The 24,618-nt window shown below is 44.1% G+C and overlaps 1 protein-coding gene across 2 annotated transcripts in view; it reads left to right on the forward strand.

Moving 5' to 3' along the window:
• Window positions 1-24,618, forward strand: part of SH3RF3 (SH3 domain containing ring finger 3) — a 255,155-nt gene that overhangs the window by 211,975 nt on the left and 18,562 nt on the right. The window contains exons 6-8 of one of the 2 annotated variants that reach the window (XM_086610626.1): window positions 2,763-2,933; window positions 6,268-6,518; window positions 10,357-10,661. In XM_086610626.1, the coding sequence (XP_086466752.1) occupies window positions 2,763-2,933; window positions 6,268-6,518; window positions 10,357-10,661 (727 nt within the window). Of the gene's footprint in view, window positions 1-2,762; window positions 2,934-6,267; window positions 6,537-10,356; window positions 10,662-24,618 lie in introns of both variants that reach the window. The other variant, XM_086610618.1, reaches the window with a different exon arrangement.

Consider the following 24,618-nt stretch of genomic DNA (forward strand, 5'->3'; position numbering starts at 1 on the left):
ACCTTCTTTTAGTCTCTGCAAGGATTTTGATACTCTCTCTGAAGAATGTTTAGGCTCATTGTGATACTGGTTATTCAGGCTTACTGGAGGCTCAATTTGGGGAATTTGTAGGGAGGAACAGAAAGAAACTAGTAGGAGAGCTGAAGATAGCTGCAAGGGAATGCAGCCTCTGATCCACTTAGGGTAATTTTCCTTGCACTTTCTTACAGCATCTCAACCTGTAAATTATATTATTATGTGTAGCCTCCTGGGGAAAGGGCTATATAAGTCTATCTAAAATGCTCTGTCCTTGACCCCCCACTTTACCCATACCTTCTGAATATGAGCCCTGTGTGAACGGCAACTTAAAAAGCAGTAGTCAAAGCCACTCTTTCTGCTCCCTGGAGTGAGTGCAGTCTTGGCATTTTCCTTTATGTCCTAGCAGAGCACTGTGCTGAAGGATTAGCACTAAAACACCCAACCATATTTCATGTCAGGGTGATGCATTTTAATGTTCTTCAGTTCATATATAACCTCATGTTTTCCATCAGGTGAACAGCTACAGACCTGCTCAGGACCACCTGATTATATGAGCTAAACAAAGGATGTGCAGGATGGTTTCTCCCATCTGTTGACTAATGAAACAGTTTCTGATTAGGTCTTTGTACCCCATGCACGTGGTAAACAAAGCCAGGCACATCAGCCTAAGGATGCCCCAAGGAGCTGTTACCAAATATTTCGTATTCTGCTCATTACTGCTGTTTATTTACTGCCTTCAGAATAAAAATAAGGAAATCTACTGATGCCATAAAGGAATAGAATCAGGAAAACTAACAGGATTTATTCCTCAATTATATTTCCTGGAGAGCAGAAGTAAAAAGCTATATATCATTTTTACTGACTGTGAGTCTACAATCACAATGGTTATGGTTTTCATTATTTCTCTGGTTCGTTGCTATAAGGTGGGCAGCAAGCCTTTTCTCACCCACCCCCGAGCCTAAGAGCATCCTGCTGCACTTTGTAGTGTAAATGCACTTTCCATAAGTGTTTCCCCATTTGTCTTAGTCTCTCTGCACTGCCTGTAATGCACAAAGCAAAAAAAAAAAAAAAAATCAAGAAGGTACAACCTTGATCAAGAATTACAGAAATCCTTTTTGCATTTGTGGAAAGGCGACATGACCAAAATAAAATTGGTATTCACAAAGAAAGTGTTGTTCCGTGTGTGCGTTCTTGCTATCCTATCCTAACTTTCCATTATTCCCGAAAGTGCAAGCAATCATTCTTAATTTTCAACAAGGATCTTTCTAAACAGAGAGAATACCTTTAGGGACTTTAAGTTGTAGTCATTTCACAGTATTAGACACATCCCTGAAGTAGTGACGGAAGAACAAAAGAGAGATAAAAAGGAAGATTCTAAACAAAGTGAATAAATAAAAGCTGTAATTAAATAAATAAAAAGTTCTACATATTGGGCCCTGGATTAAATATTTATTAGAATACTAGCATAGAAAACATCCAAAGCCAAATTCTACCACTTCACTTACTTAAGCAAAAATTCCCTTGCGGAATTTGGCCCTCTGTCACTTTTTGGTTTGCCCACTCAACAGCATGGCCGGCAGGTCAAGTGAGGTGATTCTGCCCTTCTACTCTGCTCTAGTGAGACCTCACTCCTACTGCCTTCAGCCCTGGGGCCCCCAATATAAGAAGGACAGGGAGCTGTTGGAGCAGGTCCAGAGGAGGACCACAAAGATGATCCAAGGGCTGGAGCGCCTCTCCAATGAAGAGGGAGAGGGGTTGTTCAGCCTGGAGAAGAGAAGGCTCCAGGGTGATCTTATAGCAGCCTTCCAGTACCTGAAGGAGGCCTGCAAGAAAGCTGGAGGGGGATGTAAGGATGCGCTTACATTAAAATGGCATGTAGTGATAGGACAAGGGGCAATGGCTTTAAACTGAAAGAGGGGAGATTTCGATTAGATCTAAGGAAGAAATTCTTCGCCCTGAGGGTGGTGAGACAGTGGAACAGATTGCCCAGAGAAGTTGTGGATGCCCCATCCCTGGAAGTGCTCAAGGCCAGGTTGGATGAGGCTTTAAGCAACCTGGTCTAGTGGAAGGTGTCCCTGCCCATGGTAGGGAGGTTGGAACTAGAGTATCTTTAAGGTCCCTTCCAACCCAAACCATTCTATGATTCTATTATAAGAAGTACCATACCGAATCAGAAGAGTTCAGTGTGTTGTTTCTAAAACTGGCCAACATAAATAGTATCAATAAAGTTGCAAGAAAGGCTGCCTTAAACTTTTGTACAGTAGTCTACCCCTAGGAAAAGTTTCTTCTGAATCCATAGTAGAGGTGGCTCCTACCCTGAAGCATATGAGTATATACTTCATCCAGATGTTACACTTTGCTAAGCCTTCCTATTCAAGTCCTGGTTATTCTGGCAGTCTCTGTAATTGCCTCGTGCTTCTGAAACTGCTACTGAATTCTTAACTTCAGTGCTGCTTTGTGGCAGTGTTTTGCTTTGGATATGCCCTGGGTGAGAAGTATGTTCCGTTAGTTTCTAAGATACCCCCTGACTTTAATCTGATTAGTTATTCCTTTATCGTCTTAGCTTCCACTTGATCTTGTGTCTGCCATTCATTGTTTGGTGTGCTGTAATGATGTCCCTTTTAACCACCATTTCTGAGCAGTGCTTCTGCTCACTCTCTGCTCTGTGGGTCTGGAGTTGAAGCTGGACAGGCAGTGGTTGATGTCAGCTGTGTGCTTTCTTCTTGTGTGATGTCTTCCCACAGCTACCTAGCCCTGTACGCCTACAAGCCTCAGAAGAATGATGAGCTGGAGCTCCGCAAAGGTGAGATGTACCGGGTCATTGAGAAGTGCCAGGATGGCTGGTTCAAGGGGACGTCTCTGAGGAGTGGGATGTCTGGTGTCTTCCCAGGCAACTATGTGACGCCTGTTTCAAGGTGAGGACCACTCACCAGAGTGGATATGCCTGAGCTGGGACTGGGAGGGATCCTGTGTCTAGAGGATGCTGAAAACAATGTAGCTCTGCTTTTAAATCACATTCCACTTCCAGAAATTTTCTAGTGGCAACGTTGTACATTGCAGGCTTGGGTAATGAGACTTGTTGGTTGTAGCATTGGAGTTATCCATGTTCTCAGAAGACTTCGCCAGTTGCATTAGATGATGGCATTTACAACCCATGACTTTGTTTAATGTGCCCAGATTTTACTACTGTAGACTCTGTTGGCTACTGATTTTTTTTTATTGCTATAAAACTACTGGACGTGTAACGGAGATAAACAATGTAAGGAATATTTGTGTCTTGCTTTTCAGTAGCTTCTCATGTAGATTTTGGTTTTCTTAAATCAAATGTCTTGAATTGTTTGGATCAGGACTAATGTTTGAACTATTAAAATTCAGAAGTGGCAGGAGAGTTCAGTAAATTGTCTGATTTTAGCTACATTTGTCTCAGTTGTAGAAGGTTAGAAAAGAAAAGAATAGCATGTTTGGGGAGGAATGCCATTTGTCAGAGTTCAGTATTGAACAAGAGCAAATCAAATGGTGTTTCTGATTTAGAGACCGCTCTGAAATTGTCAGCAAGCTGAGGAGAAGGTTCATCAGTGTGCCCCAGACTGTTTTGCCCCACTTGCTCATATCTCCTTTAGAGCAACCATGGGCTTGAAAATCAAACTTACTCCTACTCATATGCTCTCAATCTCTCCTCCCGAACTCACACAGTCGCCACCATCTTTCACTCCTCTACAGAGAAAGGCACCTCACAACTCAGAAACTATTGATCTTGAAAAATCAATCCGGATTTGTTCCGTGTTGATCTTAAAAAATTGATCCAGGTTTGTTCCATCTTCAGTTTATGTCAAGTTTGTAATATGTGGAATGAGTAAGACCAAAAGTTAAGAGCGGGTAAGAAGATGATTACTAAGCCTGCTGACAGTCCTAATGTTGCGTTTCAGTAAAAAAATCCCATTAATTCATGGGGTCTTCACTGTTCATCAACCTAAATGTATTTACCTGATTTTGTAGAGCCCCTTGGCTGCCTTCACTCCTTGCCTCTTCGGCTCTTAATTAGTAAAGAAGTTCGTGCTGAAGTGTCGGTGATCTGAATCAGCAAGACTTTATTAAATGTAGCATGTCACAGCTAGAACAAGACAGAGAGAACTGCTAAAGGGCAAAAGTGCTTTCCACAAAATCCAAAAGCAGCTTTATTATTATATTTATGATCCTGTGAGCTTATTAAGTTCCTGTGTAAATCACCCTGGGTGAAAACAGCAAGAAAAATCTGATAGCAATCAAATCTCCTATTTGCTGCACTTTCAGCTTACTTTGTTCCCCTTTGACAGCAAAGCAAAGGATTAGATTCATACCTGGTTTTCTGCCACTCCCTACAAAACCCAAGAAAAAGAAGTCGCCCATAAATTTAGCGACACTGAACTAGATTTATAAGCTGCCAAACCGCACGTGTGAGCAGAGCACGGTGGTAAAAGGACAAGACCCTTTAGATGGACAGACAGGTACAGGGCAGCAGAGAAAATTTGCCATATCTAACGTCTACCCAGCTCTGTGGGAGTCACAGATAGTTTCTGTACCTGTCGGTGTGCGTGTTTGCCTGAACACAGCTCTTGGTGGACTATTAGGTGTGCTTTTCTGGCAAACTCCATCTAGTGCAGATGGCCAAGCCAGCTCCAGCTGAACCTTGCTGCTACCCTGCCAGCTCTTCACAGCAGACGACAGACAGTCAAGATTTCCATCTGGTGGGATTCCCAGCTTTTCCCAACCTGGAGGCTGATGAAAAAAAAGGAGAAAAAAAAAAAATTCATTTAGCAAAATGTAATCCAGGCAAATCTTGCACAATGAGATGAGTCAAGGATTTTATGACACCCAGAGTTGTTTATCCTCCTGTGATTTTGGGGAGAGAGGGGGTTGGGCAGAGAGGATGGCTGTCTTTTGCACTTTTGGACCATATCTTCCAGCCAGTGTTTTGATCTCTTTCTGTCAGAATTTCACTCTTCTTTTTTCCACTCTTTTCTCAGGGTTGCTTCTTATGTCTGTCTTGTCCTCTGCATCAAATCAAATTGTTCAGCATATTCATTCTTTCTGCTCTTCTCCTCTCTGTGTTCCCACACCACAATTTTGAGGCCGCAGAAGTTCTCCCAATCCCACCAGCCATAGACTGGTCTTGTACCCTTTCTCTTATCCTCTCCTCTCTTGCTAACCCCCTGCACTGTCTCGTTTCCATTTCCTCCACCATACTTTTGTTCTGCATCATATTGTCTCTGCTGTCCTTTCTTGGAGGGAAACCTTGGCACATGAAGCAGCCTGGGAGAGGAGAACAGCGCAAAGTGATCCCTCTGTTTCATAGCATCTACTGCTGGGGAAGGAAATTACTCAGGAACCTCAGTAAGAAACTCAGAGAAAGAGCTTCTGAGCAGCAGCTGAGTTTGTCCATTGATGTCCTTCTATCCACTCCAGTGTCCTCCTGCCCTGGTCAGAGAGTTTCTAGCTTGGTGGTAAGAGGACCAAGACTTGCTCTAGGCTGAACTCCTTGCATAGGAGAAAGAGCCTCGTTCCTTCCCTCCGGGGTCTATCCAGCCACTCAGATGAAATACGAACTATGCATACAGTTTAAGTGAGCAATGAGAGAGGAGTCAATTATTGTTTGGATCTCCTTTTCAGTGAGATCAGCTGTGTTCCCTTCCCTTTTGTGTTTCCTTAGCAAGTCTAAGCTAGGGCTGGTTACATCGGTAGAATAAGAGTTCAGCCAAGCCAAGCCCTGCCAAGTCTGCTGCTCTTCAGTTCCCTTCAACCGCCACGCGCAGATTGGTATTATCCATCTTTTTTTCTCCCTATGGGGCTGTGTGCAGGTTTGGTCCTAAGAAAAGATCTCTGAGTCTGTTTTAATTATCACTCCATTAGTGCCTGTAAAATAGCCTCTGGCACACAAAATGACATTTGGGAGATACCCATTTCTTCTGAATTTAGAATTGTGATTTCACTAGAAATTATTCAGTCAGAAATGTAGCTTAGGAAGATAAGTGATGAGAAAAATTATCTTTTCCATTTTTACCCTGTACTTCTTCCCACAGGATAAAGGTGTGATAACATCCTCCAGCGTGCTTACGACTGTGTCCTATAAAGATAAATATATATATCAGTTTATTTTAACACCTGCGAGGGTACCGTGTTGAACCCCCTGAGTAACTGGGGATGCTTATCAGCGTGGTGGCTGGGTATCAGGGTCTCTGCAGCGCACTTACCCTATGCCTTGTCTCCATGCAGGGTACCAGTGGGAGCTGGGCAACCCAGGAACAGTGGAGCCGGAGGAGCTCCAGTGACGAAAGGAGCCCCAGGAGCCATCCACCCCATCGGGGCCAGTCACACCAATGCCACCACGACTGTCAGACCAGTTGTTCCTATCACTGTGCCTCAGACACATCCCCAGCTACAGGCGGCCGCTCCGCAGCTGAATAACTGCTTGAGATATTCAGCTCAGCAGCCAGCCAGCCAGGCCCGCAACGCCATGCAGATGGGTACGTGCGTGCCCGCCGGTGCCTCTCACCCCGCGTCGGCAGGATTGATGTCGCGCCCCTTGAGCGCGAGCCTCTCGAATCTGCCCGGCCCCGCCGAAAGCTTGCTTTCTCCTTTTAGTCACAGCTCAGTCAATGTGGAATAGAGTATGTTTTATTTGCTTGTAATATTTATGGGCTTCTATTGATCTCTGGGAACCACGTTGTGTTTATCAGATTGTTCTGTTGCTACAGCTGAAATAGATTATCGTGTTTACAAATATTTATACAATTTATCTGAGTGAAAGCAAGCACCCTGCATACTGAGGAGATTAACAGTTCTGAGTCCGGTCGGCTTGCTGACGGAAAAATACTGCTCTTATCGCAGTGCAAGTAATACACGACTTAAAATTAAGAAGCATTTCATTGGGCTTCAGGGATGAAAGGTATTTATTAGGCAGAACGGGACCCGGTGTTAGCGATAAAGCAAAAGATCTGAAAAATACTGCCACCTTTTTGAAATGCGAATAAGAGCTTCTCACACCAGGGGGCCTCTGTTCTTTCTAGGTTCCCTTTCTGATGTACGGCACAATTTTCCAGAGTACAATTTAGTCCTCTTTCCCTGATGCTAAACAGCTCTGATGTTGAATAAAGTAAAAGTAAATCCTGCAGTGGGACTTTATAGCAAAATTTAAAACATTTTGTTTCTGATATTTTATAGGGATGTGAGCCATTGTGTTTACAAAGGCAGATGAGTAAGGACTGTGACGGCTGAAAACTGAGGTCCTAGATACAAAACAGAGCAGGCACAAATGAGAAATACACTGCAGTGTAAGTCACGGATTCGTACCTTTTGAAGCCAGAAGGCGCTGTTATGACCATCTAATCTCACCTCCTACACAGTGCAGACCAAAGGGAAGAAAACCTAACTAAATATGTGTGAATCTGAATCTCAAACAGTGCAGACTCCTCTGCTCAACAAACAGTGGCAGCACTTTACACGGCACCTGTGGCATACTGGGGAATAGTCGATTTATCCTCTTTTTGTCTAGTTCAGAAAGTGCTGCTTTCCCCTCAAGTCGTGCCCTTCCGAAAGCCCTTCTGCTCCCACAGTGCAAAGGCTGAATGTTCTGTCTTGGGCAAGGCTCTCAGGAACCCTTCGGGTGCTCCTGGTGCCTCCTGTTTCCATGTCAACTGACAGATGGACTCCCCTGAAACTGAGGTGTCAGATCATTTTGCCCTACTCACCTGGCATGCCTCACACCTTCCTTCCACGGCTTTGCTGTGCTACACCTCCAGCAGCTTCCCTGGTTTAAGATTTTTCATGATTAATTTCTTCACAATTATCAGTATTTTTGTCCATAATGGATGTCCTCACCAGTATCCTGTCAACAGAAGCCCCTCAAAAGGTCTCTTTAGTCTTGCAGGACAAGGCAATGCACGCTGACTTTTGGAAAAGCTTTGCGAGAGAGGCAAGCTGGCACAGTATTCAAATCACGTTTCTGTTGGCTTGCAATATACATGAGTAACAAATCAATTTTGCACAAGGCCACTAATGTAGGAATACACCCAAAATGAAATATGAGTGGTGTAGAACAAAAATAGCCTTCAGTGAGCATTGCTAATTAATAGCATGCTTGATGCAGCACAGTCCAGATCCAGAGATCCCAAAGCAAAGGCATACACTGTAACAGTAAGCAGATGAAATTACAGAATAAAATGTGAGAGCTCTGCTCAGAGTTGATTTTTCTCAGGCCATTTATTTTACTGTTTCTCATGTTTTCTGTTTCCTTTGTGTCTGGAAACACCAAGTCCTATATGAAAGAACTAAAGTACCTAATATGATTATCAAATCAGCCTTCTGCATCCAGGTCCATGCAGTGAAATTCTATTATTGTGCTTTTCCTCTAAATTTAGGAAAGCCATTGCTCCCTATGCCAGTAGTTCAAAACCTTAACCCTGCAAGCTTAACCATCCCAGAAAATTAGATTTCTGGCAGCAGTGGTTGCTCATCACACAGATTGCAAACAGGAAAATCAAAATGAGGGAATCACTTCAACATAACTAGTGGTGCCCTGTCTGAGTCTCTCTCTCTGGAAAGGAATTGCACTTTCCAGCATATGTTCTTGGTAATCCAGGGAGGGGGAAATGGTAACTAATAGTAAGAATAGTCTTGAAGGTGTCTATAATAACAACTTTTAGACCCTTCCTCATGCTACATGGCAAAATCACATCAAGTTCAAGACTGGTTAATGATAGTTTTGTTGATTCGCTGTGAGCAACATTGATAAAAAGAGATGTTATAAAGTCAGGTAGTTACCATGAGGATCATGTGAACTTTGGAGGTGTTAATCTGATGATCACTGGCCCATCATGTTCAGTATCGCTTCAGGTAATAGGCCATAAGGCTGGGGGATGAAATTCCCTCCTGACAGGAGTGCTCAGATGGTGTAGTATGATTAATGGCACTCCTTGTCGTTTCAATCCCTGTTAATGGGTGCTCCTGTTGACCACAGGAACAGAAAATAGTGGCTCAAGTTGTTCTAGCATTACTGTTTAGTTATAGGTTGATTGAGCTCCAGCTGGTCCTGTGTAAAAATGTATCCTTCAGATATGACCACAGATCAGTGGGTCGGAAGTTTTTCAGAAAAAATGCTTCTTGGTCAAAGAGAAGCTGATTTGTGGGTTTCAAAGCTTGTTGTCAAGAATGGATGTAGTTCAACCAGCCTTCAGCCATGAAGCCGTCCTGGCTCAGGTTGCAAAGGGAATAGACAGCTGCCCAGAGTTATTCTCCACAGAGAACAGCACAGTGACCAGATCCTACATTTTCACGTCCCAGGTGAATGCCCTGTCCAAAATAGAGGCTATTGTGTGGTGGGTGAGTAGACTGTGCTCAGAAGAATGTTCAAAGATTCAAATTTTGCTCTGAGGCAGAACCAAACCACATTATGAAACCTTGAAATCATTTGTGAAATGGGCATTTTCCGGCCAGTCCTACTGTTGAATCATTTAAGTGAGGGAATGTTGCAGTGTGAACTCAGCTTCTGGTCTGTACATACGTGTAGTGGAGCTGTATGTAGGTTACACCTAAGCAATCAGCCAACCTGGAAGTCAAAGGCAACATCATTCTGGAAACAGACCTGGAGCTTTATCACACTTTTTGCAACATGAGACAGGCAACAGGCTCCCGAATTCCGGGAGAGCTGACCTCAGCAGTGTGTCATGATCACCGTTAAACAGATGAGTGCTAATTCCTGGTTCCTAGTGCTTATAGGCAGGGTTTGCTCAGGAGGGGCAGCAAGACCAAAGGACACTGCGTAGTTCCTTGAGGACTTTGCTGGCAGGGACGAGGCTAAGTTCAGAAATCATCTGGTGGAGTTCTGCTTAATTTATCTTGTGCAGCACAGTGATGTGCTGTTGGTCATTTTGTTAGGGCTGAAACAAGAGACCTTCCTTTGTAATTGCCGTCTGCAAGGTTAGCGTGGATCATCTGGGCTAACCCTTTAGGTCTCATGTTGCGTTGCTCCAAAACCTGTCAGGTTAGGAGAGGGCCCTGGACTTTCGGAAAACAGCTCAGCTGGAACAAGATAAGACTATTTTAAAAACACAGTAGGCTTTTTATTTGTTTGCAGGCATGGGCAGGAATGGTCAGGCTGTTCCCCAGTCACATCACTAGGGAGGGCCAGCCGTTTTGGAGACTGCAGCCAGGACTTCCACAGCCAGGAGGGGGAATTCTGAGACTTAGCCAAAACCCCTTGGTTGTGTCAAGGCTGAGACCTCAGCCCTCTGGCATGACGGCCACTGGAAGGCCAGGTCCAGCAGCACATGGAGGGCTTGACCGTGCTCTGTCCTCCCTCCACAGCTCACCCCCCGGTTCCAGCCCCGGAGCGGCCCACCGCCACGGTCTCACCCCTGCGGACACCCGGCTCTCCCTCACGCCTGCCAGCGGCAGCCATCCGGCCTCACCCCGCCGTCTCCCCGCAGCACGGCCACCAGCCGCCCACCCCGGGGGCCCGGCCCCTCATCTCCCTCACCTCTGCCGCCGCCGCCATCACCCCGCCCAACGTCAGCGCAGCCCACCTCAACGGCGAGGCAGGCAGCGGGCCCCTGGGTGCTCCCGTCGCCCCCGGCCCCACCGGCAAGGCCGAGGAGAGGAAGAACGAGAAGGTAAGGGCCATCGCGCCTCTGCCGTGTGCTCCTGCTGCCTCTCCCTCCTTCGGGGGCTGTCACGGAGGGACCCTGCAGCTGTCCTGGAGGACGGAAGCTGGTTTCTATCACCTGCCAGCCCAGGTGTCCTCATCTCACGTTATTTTCACACTTCATCCCTTCCCCACCCATCCCCAGCACTGTTTTCATGTTACCCGCTCGGAGGTGGGAAACAAGGTTGAGCCACTAATTGGCAGAATTTGCATGTTTCTGCTGACGATCAGCACCTGGATCTGCAGATTTGCTGTGGTGCAGAAAGATGTTATGGTGGGGTCTTGGTCATCAAAACCAGACATCCAAGTCAGAAGCCACCTGCCTCATCGTGTGGAAGAAGATGTCGGCAGTACCAGCCCCGGGGGCGGTTGGCATGGGCACAGTAAAACACTGGCTCGTGCGCAGCAGGAGCTGTTTTACTGCTCCAGGAACACCTCAGTTTCTTGCAGAAACTTTCATTGCAGTGGCACAGCCAAAGGGGGAAAAGGGAATTAAGTACGGCTCGTTGGGATGTAGGCACGATGCACTGTAGGTTCCATCTTCTAAGAGCCAGCAGTGAGACTGATAGCTGAGTGTTCATCCCTTGTGCACCTTGCTAAGGAAAGCCAGCATGGAGAACTGCTTTAAATACCCAGCCTTTTAGGTTCTTGGCAAGTATTTTGCTTTCACCATATGTTTACACTGCGTTAGCAGTTCCCATTTATCAATACTGAGGGTTATCTCCTTACTGCCTAGTAGAACCCATTGATATAAACTGCCTGCTGGAAGCAAGCTCCTGGTTTGTATCTGAGTAGGAGGAATATATGTAGGGGCTTGCTTTTCCTTTGGACCTGCAAAAAAATCCTCCCCATACGTTCCCTGAGTTTTCCGTGGTGACAGGCACATATGGGGTAAACATTTACTTTGTACGTGGTAATGATGAGGTCTCAGGTCTCATGTATGGTCAGGGTCACAGACAAGCTCACAAGCTAATTTCACAAGATGAGGAATATGAGTTTTAAAATCCTTTCCTTAATCCTGTCTTGAATTTTCTCTGAGTGTCTTTCCGTGAAAAAAGAAGGGTGTAGGACTTCTGCCCTGAATGTGAAATTTAGGTACTTGTTTTCAAAGAATGACTTTCAAGTGTGCATCAAGGACTTCATGGTGTGCGAGCAGAACAATACCTGCTACTTCTGCAAGCCCAAGAAGATGTATGATATTCAGCAGAAGGTGGTAGATCTGCATGTTACCTCAGAGCTTTGTGTACTGGCATATTTAATACTTCCTGGAACATAGCCTGCTATTCTTTAGGTCCATATATTTTTAACTAATGTGGGACCGCACACTGAAATTTCCTATGCGAAATTCTATGGAGTTCCTTCCTTGGTTAACCTTTTCCAAGCTCTTACAGCTTTAAGTTACTGAATTTGGATGCAGAAAGGTAAAGTTTTGATTTTCTGAAGTCCAAGGATGAAAAGGAGAAGCAAGTAATATACTATGTGATTGCAATGAATGTTGCCAAAGACCAGTACCATATCTGGGAAGTATCAGAGAGGTGACAATAAATATTGTCATCTCTGACTGGATTGGGTGATACATAACTGTGCCTTGTGTTGAACAATATATTCCTGGATCTCCTCCATGTTATATTTCACTTTCGTTTTAGAAAGATCTGAATTAACAATGCTTCCTTTCCTTTTAGAGGTAGTGACTGATGTTTGGCCAGTTAAGTTGTGCCCCTACCCTTTGTGTGATCCAAATCAAACCAAATATCTCTTTGAAGCAGTTAAGAGCTTGGATAGTGCCAGACTAAAAGCTGTATAACTACTCAAAAAGGAATCAGAACTGGAGCCACATCTGCAACCGCACTTGATATTTCCAAAGTGAAGGCTGGTTGAGCAGGTTTTCAGTAAACAGGGAACAGTCATAACACTCAGAAGGAATATCTGTGGAGAGAGGCAATATCTGTTATGCATACACCTGATAGGAAAAAAAACAAACAAGTCCGAGGGGCAAAATGCAGAAGCAGGAACATAACTAGCAAACTGCCAGATAAGCAAAGATGGGAAGCAATTTGTCTGAGTTCAGTTTCATTATATTAATCAGTCAGGTACTTTGAGATGAAAGGAACAGAAGGGATGTTAGTAAGAGGAGCAATAATAAGGTCTTCGGCTCTACTGAACACAGGATGGAAGAAATGCACAGGTAATTACGTCCTGAGAAACTAAGATTAGCAAGTCGTATCTGAGGCAAATTGTAACATGCCATAAAATTAGCATTGTTGTTGGAGTCAACAATTTTTAGTGTCCCATCAAGTTACTAATTTTAATCCCAACTTCAACTTTCCAGTTTCTCTTGTGGGATTCCGTTGAGGAGGAGGGCTGAATAATAAGAGGGAGGACGGCTGTTTTGGAAAATGTTCTCTTGTTATTATCCATATTTTTCTTTCACACACTAATTGTCAGTGTGAGTTCGTTATGGTACAAGGGACACATGGTACATATGAAGAAGTAGTTTGTATTCTGGGATGGACATGCTGAGGATCCGTAGGTTTTCACAGTTCTGTTGTAGATGTTTCTTGTGAGGGCTATGGAGATAAGTTGCAATTTTTGCATTTATCACTCCAATATAGTCAGATATATTGGTCCTTGGGAAATTTTCTTCAGATGATAAGTCAAGCAAGGTTGGTTGGCTGCTTGAAGGCCAGGCTGGGAGATAGTGTGAAAAAGTATTTTAAGATAAGATCTTCTACCAATTTATGTTTTATGATTTCCCACCTAGATTCCATTCAAGGATGCCAAATGTGACATCAAGGAGCAGCTTCTGTAGTGAGTCTGTAATTGCTATTTGGGTAGCTTGTTCCAAGACAGGATTGTCTTTGCCTTGGGAACAACCTCGCTGAGTATACTTCACTGTTAATGCTTTCCCCTGTGCAGATGTTTATATACCAGTATCACGGGTTCCTGTTGGTGTGCAACAGTCAGATATAGGCACATCCCGAGACTTCTCTAAAATCAAGGGACTCCAGTTCCAATTTTTCCTCGTTTCCTTGTAGTTTAAACACAACAACAAGCAGAAATAATCCTAAGGATTATGGTTTTCAGCTCAGCAGGATAAGTTTTCTTGCTCATCTTCTGTTAATATAGCAAATAAATCCTTAGGTCTGTTTTTTGTCATTTCTAGTTCTCTACTTCGTCTTATTTCTGGAAGGTCTTGATCCAGACTTCCAAACTCACAGGTGAACCTTGACATCTACATTCATTTAAGCACCCTAACAATAGTGCCTGACCATCATACTCCTGCTGACTTAATCAAGAGGCAAAATATGGCCTCCACGCCGATCTTCACATGTCAGTATGCACCTACCCCCAGAGGATCCTATCTGCAACTGGGCTTGAGCTCCACTTCTCAGCTCCTTGACCGGTCTCCTTCCTGCTTAGGGACCAGTTTCAAAGCTGCTCTCCTTTGCCAGCTGCTGGTGGTAGCCGATGAAAGACTGAGCAATAGATAGTGCTTATGTCCACTGTGCAACAGGGCTTGAAAAGTGCTCAGGCAGCCGAGCAGGCTTAGAAGTCGAGCACTTGAAAATCAAAGCCGTTTCAGTGCTATACGGAGGCAGTACAAAGCAGCAGGAAAGGCGGCTCACACAGAGGTAGCGCAGACATTGCAGGAAAGTCGGGGACTGAATAAAGGCAAGGGAGCACGGCAGAAGTCGAAGAGGTAACAGTGGTCAGGGCATCACAGGAGAGAGAAGCAGGCAGCTGCCAGGAGTTATAGCAGGCATCTCCAGAGAAGGGGTGCCAACGGGGAGGATGGAGGTGAAGGGTGCTCTGTAAATCCCATAGGGATGGGTCCTGAAACAGGAAAGTTGGAATGTAGGGGTTAAAATTTATCTAAAGAAGGCAGCTGAAGAGAGCAAAGTGTAAAGAAGACTCTTCTTTTTCTCAGATCTTTCCCCCTTAAGGCCAATTTTTCTTCCTTTCCAAGAAGGGGGTTTCTTTCCCCAGGAGGAAGATAATATTTCTCACCCAAAGTCACTCTATTCCAGGTTAGGAAGAGAAATGTCCCAAAGACTTCATAGGGATGGGAGGGAGGTAAAACAGAGAGCAAATGGGGAACACTCCGTTTCCTTTAAGGTTGGGGGGTGGTATCAAGGGTCCTTTAAGCTCTCACTTCATCATTTGTTGATAGTATCTGCATGTGTAACCATCTGAAACTCACAGAATTCAGTCGCAGTTCCCAAATCTTCTGAACATCTGAAAGGGATGGAGATCCCAGCTGTGGAACGGAAGCAAAACCCTGTGTTTTGGGGGCTTTTTTTAGTGGGGACCCTGCTTTCTCAGTCATGATAAGCACTGCCCAAGTTCAACTGGTAGATTACAGCTGAGAGCTTGTAATTATTGTATGACTACTGCTTTGACCTCGGTCAATTTTTGCTATAATAGTTTCTGCTGTACATAATCTGCGCTGATGCTTAATACCTCTGATAAAACCACTTGTTCGAATGAATTAATGCATTTCTCATTAAATGTGCTCCTCATTACGTTAATCAAATCAAGCAAATCATGCTGGGTGGTTTGACCACTGTAATTAAACTTTCTTTAAAATCCACTCATTTGGCTTTTGATGAGGATTTTGATTAAACTCTTCCAAAATGTCTGGCCTAATATCTGCTGAAGAGGAAAATAAGAGCTTGCATGAGTGAGCATGCCATTAATTCGTCACTGAGTTACACCAATTCCTTACTGTTTTACCTAGCCAGAGTATATAGAAATATTTCAAAATTGGCAATGTAAAATTAAATGTTTCTTACAAGTGTGCTGAGAGAACAAATCTGTTTGCAGCTTTAAATTTAGTAACTGTGTCCTGCAATATAAGGAGGATCTGAATAAGCAAGTCACAACAAATGGGAAAACACACTGGGCGGCTGTTTACTCATGTTAAGATAATGAGACACATCTTCAGAACATGACTTTGAACACGCACCAACAGTTTTGCATGTGAAGACTGAATCAGTAAACATCTGTCTGTTCTCACCAGCGTCACCCACTTTCTCAAATATCGGTCCTTCTGCTCAAAATAGCTGCATTCCTCAAATGATACAGTATGTTACAAAATAGAACAAGCCAAGGCCTGTTTTCTGGCCCTGCAAGTGTCCCTGCGTGACTTGCATCCACACTTCTAAGCTTTCTTCTATGCCCAAAACAGGGTGACTGCATCCAGACTGCTCATTGAGAACAGTCCTGGTACGTGGTGTGGCCCAAACCACCATGCCCATACGTTGTCCTGGGAAAGTGCTAGTTGATACAAGCCAAATCCATGATGGTTAATGGATGCGGACCAGGATTTGATGCTAAATCTTGGCCTGGTTTTATATGCCAGTAGAGGCATGACCAGAGAAACTTCCCTCTCCACCGCTGCCCCTTTCTGCCAATGCCTTCCTCTGCCTTCCCCTGACTTGCAGCCCCGTGCCCAGTCCTACCATCTCTCAGAGGCAACCAGGCAACATCCCTCAGAGCAGACCTACCTCCTGCACGCTTAGTCGCCCACCCTGGCTTTACGTAGGGTTGGAGGCTAGATCACAAGCCCTATAAAAATTTGGCTTTGTAAACTTCGAGATGCTCTTTGGCCTTAGTTCGCACTGCAGCTGTCTGTTTGAGCTCTCAGTTGGTAGAACAGAAACTGCCTGAAGAGTGCACCTTCAGTTTTCAGTTGCTAAGTGTTAGTCTCTGCATTGCAACTTCTTCTCATATTAACTTGTCCCTGAGTGAAAAGGGTTTGTTATCACTTCATATCCTCTAAAGAAATTTAATTCCTTATCCAGAAAATGGAAGATCAGTCTCAAAAGTGAAGCGTTGAACACTTGCAAGGACTTTGTAGATATAAAATGACATGATAAAAATAGTGGTCACCCTGGGACGAGTAAAGGAAGCTAAGGACGGAGTTGATGAAAGTAGATTTCTCAGATACAAAGTCAATACGACTGACTCTGAATTTTTGGAAGAGGAATTCAGTCTTCCTAGCAGATATGAAATGATTTAATATTTTTCACTTTGTAACCGATTCACCTAAGGAAGCCCCCTAAGTAAGTGGTACAGGTATGAAATGGAATGATAACAACTGACAATGATAACAAAAGCAGTGCAAGACATAAGAATGAATAAATTGCACAAGAGCAGAAGAGCCTGGTTTGAATTCTTAGAACAAGTGTAAGTGTATCAAAATATAGAAAGCATTAAGAGCAAGTGACACTGGAATAGTAACATAAAGGTTTGTATCAGAAAGATAAAGAATAAGTTCTGTGACACTGATTTGCTCAGGTACTCTGTGAGACATCTGAGTCGATCCTGGAGCCACTGACACCAGCGTTTCGCCCATCATTTTCAGGGTCAGATTTGACTTTTCCATTTAATGTGTGTTCCAATTTGTTCCTGAGTTAGGATGCTTTAATCAGGAATATTTTAGTTCAGTTCTCTCAAGACTTGTGCACAGAATACATACTGTTAATCCATTTCCTCTCAACAAAGGCGAGGGGGCTGTCTTCCTCACAAATGAGCCACTGCTTCCCATGCTCCAGAAAGCGAATCTTGGCTCTGTGACCAGCAAGTGATTCACCAGAAACTTGGCCAGGGAGTGGAAACTTCTTTTTCTGGTCATGTGAATTCAGGCCACAAAGTTCTGTTTTAGGACAGAGAACTCGTGCTTAAAATCTCTCCAGCACCTTCTCCTTCATCGTTAACAGTTCAATTTGAAAGGACAAAAACCTGGCAACTCGCTGATGCATATTTTAGGGCTGGCAAATAACTCAGCCAAAAGCATGAGCCCCAGCTGTCAAAACACAGAAAACTTCAGCTTTACAATAAAACAGATTTCTGTTATTTCTGACTGGCTAAGATTCTTTTGCTTAGATCAAGGGCAATAAGCCATTGATCAAAATTTCTTTTTCTTCTTCGCATTTTTGATGTTAGGAAATGCTTTCAAACTCCCTGCAGATATTTCAAGCGTTGACTTTGCTGCCAAGCAGTCTCCGAAAGCTATTCCTCTTCTCTCTCCTCTCTGCCTGTCTCTGTTTATCTGCGTCGTAGTGCTGTCACAGGTTTTCTCAAGTGTCCGCAGTGGATTTCTCTAACGCTGTTTCAGATGGTTCTGTGCTGCTTTCTGTGGCCGTAAGGGGAAGCAGATCCAGGGGAAGAGAAGATGGAGAGTGCTTTAGTTTCAAGAGGAAATTCTGTTTATCTACTATCTGGAGATGAAGCTGTTTGGATGCCAAGGCACAGTGTTCTTCTGGCACCTGTAGAGACCTAATTTTATAACACAGAGGGCCCACAGGCTTTTACTAAATTCTCAGTGCTGCTTGGGGAAGAAAGTAAGAACTGACAAAAGAAAGAGCATGCAAGAGAGTGCTGGAAGCAGAAGGCTGGAGGCGTGTGTGTGCGCGAGTGCCTGTGCACGTCTGCGTGTGAGCATCCCGGCATTGGCGTTCCCATGGCATTCCCCTGCCTGCAGAAGGAATCATGCAGGACCAGATGGCTGGATGGGGCCAGGCTGTGGGAGGGGATGGCAAGCATCTCCTTGGATTAGTTGGGTGAAACGTAAGCACTCTTGTGGTACCGATGGGAGACATTGACATATTCCGGCTGTTGAGGGATCATAAGGCCAATCCCCACCCCAGACCGCACAACTCCAGAGCTGAGTGTCCCATCACAACTTCTACCCTCTCCCTGTCCTGTTGCTGAAGAACGCGTTTTGGTCCCTCATTCTCTCCTAACATCAAGTTCCCAATTCCCATGCACAGGTTAAAAAAGAACAGAGTGCAAATACTGTGCCTGTCCCTGTCCTACACTTTCTGTCTTGGAGCAGTAACACGCAGAGCTGGCCCAGGGCTGCCACTGCCCTGCCACTCCCAAGAAGGAAGACACGCAGGATGAAACCATTCCAGCAGAAAAACACAGTAAGAAGCTGGATGCCTTGAAAACAATGAAGTCACTTGCAATGCGTCAGAGTTGATGACATCTTGGCCTCCCATGAGTCCAGGACTCATTTGCTTTCCTCAGTGGTTTTCCAACTATGAATTCACAAGCCAGTAAATCTTAAACCACCAAGATGCAGCGGAGTTTATTCACTGAGGTACAAGTATTTCAACTGTCAATGCAATTGGTTTATGGAGACAAAGTTGGAACTTTCCTGTGCAAATCAGCTATAATAAACTTTTCAGTGCCTATGTTTCTTTTTCGGTCACATAGGTACTGGTATTTTTCCTTGCTTTTCTCTATAGTTATGCATAATAAGTGGGTCAAAATTTGTAGCGTCAATGCAGAAATACTTCAGTAAGCTCTGTTAGAAGAATTACATAAACTAAATGAAATTGGAGTTTCTGACAAACATCAGTAATGTGGGAACAGCACGTTATAACAGACGACAGATATCTGTGGCATGTTTCTGTTTTTATCATGTAACTTGAGGGCATAACCAAGTTATAGCGAAGGGATATTTATCTCATTTTGTGTATTTTTGTTTATTTTTCATTTTGCAGTAGCAGCAGAAAGATTCACAAGTCCTCAGCTTTTCTTTTGCCAAACAGTAAAACCATTTTAAAGTCAGTCTGGGTTGTTATTTTTTGACTGAATATCTCAAGCATCTAGTAATTCTCTTCAGACCAAGTCAAAACATGGAGTCAATGATGGTCTCTGAAGGGCTGAAAAAAAAAATGCTCTTATTATGCCCTCTGGAGAAAAGATCAGTCTCAGGAATTCAGAAAGTACACCATGCAAAAGTTGCTCTTCAAGACACTATGTCTGCAGGCTGCCTGTAATCAATTAATATAGGGTGTCAAGCAGTCAACCTTTTAAAAACCAGTTCATTGTAAAGGCAGAACTCAACCTGTTGCTTTGCTTTTTTGCATATATTTTGTTCGCTTCATATTCACTGATATGTTTCTGTAAGTTAAGACTACACAAGCTTAAATATTAACCTTAACTTGCAGCTCACTGTATTCAGCACACTAGCAGCAGACTGGCATTGGGCTTCGTCACCAGATGCCCCAGAGAGAGAAGTAATTTAATGTGAGTCTATGGCCAACTTATTTTGCAGTAAAGTAGATTTCCTGTACTGTAGTTTTTAGTCCAAATTCATGATCAATTCAGAACTGATATATTTTAAAATGGAACTAGCTGTCTTTTTTGATGACTTCAGAGATCTCTATTCCCTCCTGTACAACATCATGTTATTCTTCAAATCTTAAGTTTTGAGGCAGAAAAAGGGGGAGATCGGGCAGGCAGATCCTATCAAGACGATGGTGCCTGCTGTGGCAAGGGAGATGCATAAGCTAGGCTTTGATCAGGACATAAAAGAGAGAACTGATACTCCAACTTATTAAATTTTTCTGGACAGGTTTTATATCTAAGCCAGATACTCTTGGCTGGCAGGCTTAGATGCAACCTGGTCGAGAGATACAGCTGGCCAGCAGGGAAAGTGCTACAGAGAAGGTAGGAAGGATGGTGGCCCCACAGGCCTGGGATGGGTTTCCATTCACCAGCCGTGAGAAAGTCAGATGTATGCCAACTATGCACCACAGATGCCTGTCTAACTTTTCTTAAAATCATTCAATTAAGATCATTCCACAACTTGCCTGAGCAGTCTATTCCTGTCCTTTCATATTCTTAGGGCCAGAAAATTCCCTGTTATCCCTCCTGAATCTTTTATGGTTACAAATGAATCTTGATACTTCATGTCCTTCTCCAGATGAATAGCTGATCAGCTTTCTCTTGACAGCCTTACATGTATTAGAGAACTAATAATGTGTTCAATCCTCAAGAATTCTCTTCTTTCAACCTCATTGAGCAACGTTTCTAGCCTTTCTTTGCAGGTAATGCTTTCTAGGCCTCTGATTACTCTCTCAGCTCTCTTCTGGGCAATCTGCAGCTTGCTGGGGTCTTAAAGAGCAGTGCTTCAGAGTGGAGTTTTGCTGAGATCTTGTTAGTGCCAATTAGGATGGAATTAGCACTTTCCGTGGCTTATATGTGAGATGATTGTTAACGTATTTCCAGATGAAGTTTGCCTTTTTCGCAGTAGCATCTTGACTCATGCCCTGTTTGTGACCCAGTGTAACTCCTGTGTCCCTTCTTGCAGAGCCACTGTCTGGCCAGTCACTCCTCATTTTGCATCTGTGCATTTGATTTCTGCTTCCCAGCAGTAGCATGTCGTGCTTGTCTTTGCAGATTTCACCATGGTGGTTTGGGATCATTTCTCCATTTTAGGAAAATTATTCTGGATTCTTACCCTGTTCATCCTTGTGTTGTGGTTCAACCCTGGTAAGGAGCTTAGACCCACACAGCTGCTCACTCACTCCACCCCAGTGGGATGGGGGAGAGAGTCAGAAGGCTAAAAGTGAAAAAACTCATGAGTTGAGACGAAGACACTTTAATAGGTATAGCAAAAGCTGTGTGCCCAAGTGAAGCAAAACAAGGAGTTCATTCACTACATCCCATGGGCAGGCAGGTGTTCAGGTGCTTCCAGCAAAGCAAGGCTCTGTCACACGTAGCGGCTACTTGAGAAGGCAAACACCATCACTCCAAACATCCTCCCTTCCTCCTTTCCTCCAGCTTTTATTGCTGAGCATGATGTCATATGGTCTGGGATATCCTTCTGGTCAGCTGGGACCAGCTATCCCTGCTGTGTCCCCTTCTGATTTCTTGTGCACCCCCAGCCAACTCGCTGGTGGGGCAGCATGAGAAACAGAAAAGGCCTTGACGCTGTGCAAGCACTGCTCAGCAATAACTAAAACAGGGGTGTTTTGTCACCCTTGCGTGGTCACAAATCCAAAAGATAGCACTGTACAAGTTACTATGAAGAAAATTAACTCCATCCCAGCTAAAGCCAGTACACCTTCCGACTGCTTGCAGGCTTACTCAGCTCAGTGCCCACTGCTGGTTTTTGTAGTGCACTCTCTACTCACCTACCAAGCGATTAATAAAAAGATTATTTTTTTATTATTAAAAATTCCTTATTCTGGGACTAAGACAAGCCCTGTCGTTACCTGCTTGAAACGTCCTCCCAGTTTGAAAGAAAATCATTAAACAGAACTCATTGCAAAGCAACTGGTAGCATCTGGTTATCTGTCTGCATTTTGAGTTCTTGCATGTATGCTGCTGAGTTAAAAAAGAGGGAGAGCTCAAGACTGGAAGAGACCTCTCAAACACACACATTGCTGTCCTAGCAGAAAGAAGTGGAATCAATAAACTTGTGCAAGATATTCACCATATTGCCTACTATACTGTGGGGAGATGATTGTCAGATACAGCAGTGGTAATCATAGTGCAGGAGCTTGAATAGAAGTTGTGATTGCTTAACTAATGGACTTCTAATTCTGTTATCTTTGTAGACAGAGACATTCCAATCAACCATGATCAAACTGAAGATGAGACAATTCTAAGTCAATATTTACCCACACTGTTTTGCTATAATGAAAATAAGAAAGACTGTCAGTCTTTCTGTACAGACCAGCAGCCTATCAACCACCATGGTCAAGGGGAGATCTTCTTGCACTGTTATCTGACTTTTGTAAAGGGATTTTCATCTTCATCTGTGGTAGGCAGGCTTGGAGATGGACTTTTATGACAAAGCTGTCATTTATGCTCCAGTGCAGTAGTGATTTTATCTTTATGTAGTTTCCATCGTTTTCAGATATGAGGTGTCTGTGGCCAACATCTTGACAGAGGCATTTTGAGTGTTTAAATTGTCCATTGATTGCTGTTAGTTGGCAGGATCCACCTTTGATTTCAGGTCATACTGGCCTCTTGTGCATCGGTCGACTAGCTGGCAGAGCAAAGAGGAATATGCTGTATATATGGTGTTGTTGCTAATTATTTCTGCAGTAGTCACATGTGAAAACACCAACCAGATGTCGCTGCCTCATTGTGTAGCACGCTCCAGGCAAGCAACAAATGAGCCATTTGTGTGCAGAGGGCTCTTGAGGCTACAGATGTGACTGTGTGTGTAACCTGTGTGAGATGCCACTCACTGGCTGCACCACTGAAATTATCCTACTACTGACTTTGGCACGAAGCATGTCCTCAGATATCTTGGGTTACCCAAATCAGCTTAAGCCTGACATTTGAGCCAATGTGTTTTGTGTCACAGTTGGGGTAGGATGAATGGAGAACATTGGCTTAGGTGGCACACGGGACAGGTGGTAATTAATTAGTTAAATCAGTGCAACTCAGTTGCATTTAATTATATGGTCATACCTGTAGGTCACGTGTAAGGGAAAAAGAAGTGCATAAAACAGACAAAGGAAGGGAAGATAGAATGGAGGGATAGGATTGCAATGTAAAACCAGGCTTAGTGCAAAAGGAAAAAAGCCACAGTGCTGTTGACTCTCTTCCCCTACTTAGACCCTTTGGTTAGCTCTGGTTTTCGTTGATGGTTCTTCTTGCTCAGCTCTTTAGTTTAAGAAAGGTGAATTTTATACTTCTGAAGACCTGACTTTAGTATAAGGGTGTTGGGAGGTTTTTTTCGCAAATGCTCTTTGATGGCTCCATTTTTATTTTTTAAGTAACAGAAAGACAAAACTAGGAAAAACGATTAAATCAAATTTTTGCTGAAGAGAGGATGGTCTTGTTAAAAATGCTGCCAGGGCTTGAGCAGCTTCTAGCAAGCCTTTTGCTATTGCAAACCTTACTAGTAATTACAACCCAAGTGGTGTGACATTTGGAAAGCCACAGTGCCTTGGTCACTTTATCAAAGAAATTGTCATTTACATGCCTGGGCATTCCTCTAACACTGACAGCCCCTTATTTTGCAATCCTTTAAAACGATTCTGGGATTCTTTCTTCATTTTTTAAAGAGCATACGTGATCAATTGGTCCCTGTAAGAGAAAAGGACTTCATCCACCTCGGTGAGTCCCAGGAGCGATTCACAGGGCATCGCCTGGAAATGTAGTGCGACTGAAAATGCCTGTCGCACAGCGGACAGGGGAGGCTGCAGAAACCCCCGCTGCTTTGCCTGCCGAGCTTGTGCACCGTGATAATCGATCGCAGCTCAGTGCGCCGGGCAGCGTCTCTGTCCCTGTGCGGTGCTGCCGAGTGCTGCCAGGCCAGCCATGCCTGTGGATGCAGAGCACCTGGGACTCCCTGAGCTCCCCCTTTACTCCCAGAAAAGAAGCCATTGGCTTGAGCGCGTTGGTATGTCACTTCTCAATGCTAATAAAGTACCGCTTGCCTTGTTTGAGACACACTCTCATGAGGGCATGAGGGAGCAGGGGCAAGACCTGTTTTTTTTAATGCGTGAAATACATTAGGAATCATTTTCTGAATGCTCAGATTTGATGTTGTGGGAGCTGCCAAAACTGGAGGGTAGCCCTCAGAGAGAGCGAAATATTCATGCTCATGGCTTTGATGGTGTCAAGGACCTGCTTCTACAGGTGTCAGACCGCCTGAGAACCATCAGGATCCCTCTCATTCCCGCCCCTCTCTCAGTCCAGGTTGCCCCAGCAGCAGGGCAAAGCCCAACTAGTTTTCAGAAACACGTTGCCTGAGCAAAAGGAGCTTCTGCTTTTGTCACCTCTAGACCACAGTCCGTGCGGGTGTGATATGTTCTGTCATTCTCAGCTGACTCCTCAGTCGTTAGCTAAATGCATCTTTTATGAACTGATGAATTGTTTGTAGGAATTATTTCACTCTAATGTGTTCCAGTGTCTGAAACACACAAATCCTGGCAATTTTTCATTGTCCACAGACAGCCCTTTTTCTTTTCCATGGGGAATTGATTTTGAGAGAAGAATATACCTCCTGTGATGCCTGAATTTTCCACAAGCAATCTTCCCTCTGAGCGGAGGCCAGCCCAATGCCATTTAGTTTGTTGGAAGTGCTGAAATTACAGCCTGAGGTGGCACAGCTGCTGGAACATTATCAGCCAAGCGGGAATAGATACATCAGTGACAAGGGA

Source organism: Tauraco erythrolophus, chromosome 1 (assembly GCF_009769465.1).
Source record: "Tauraco erythrolophus isolate bTauEry1 chromosome 1, bTauEry1.pri, whole genome shotgun sequence".
Lineage (NCBI taxonomy): Eukaryota > Metazoa > Chordata > Aves > Musophagiformes > Musophagidae > Tauraco > Tauraco erythrolophus.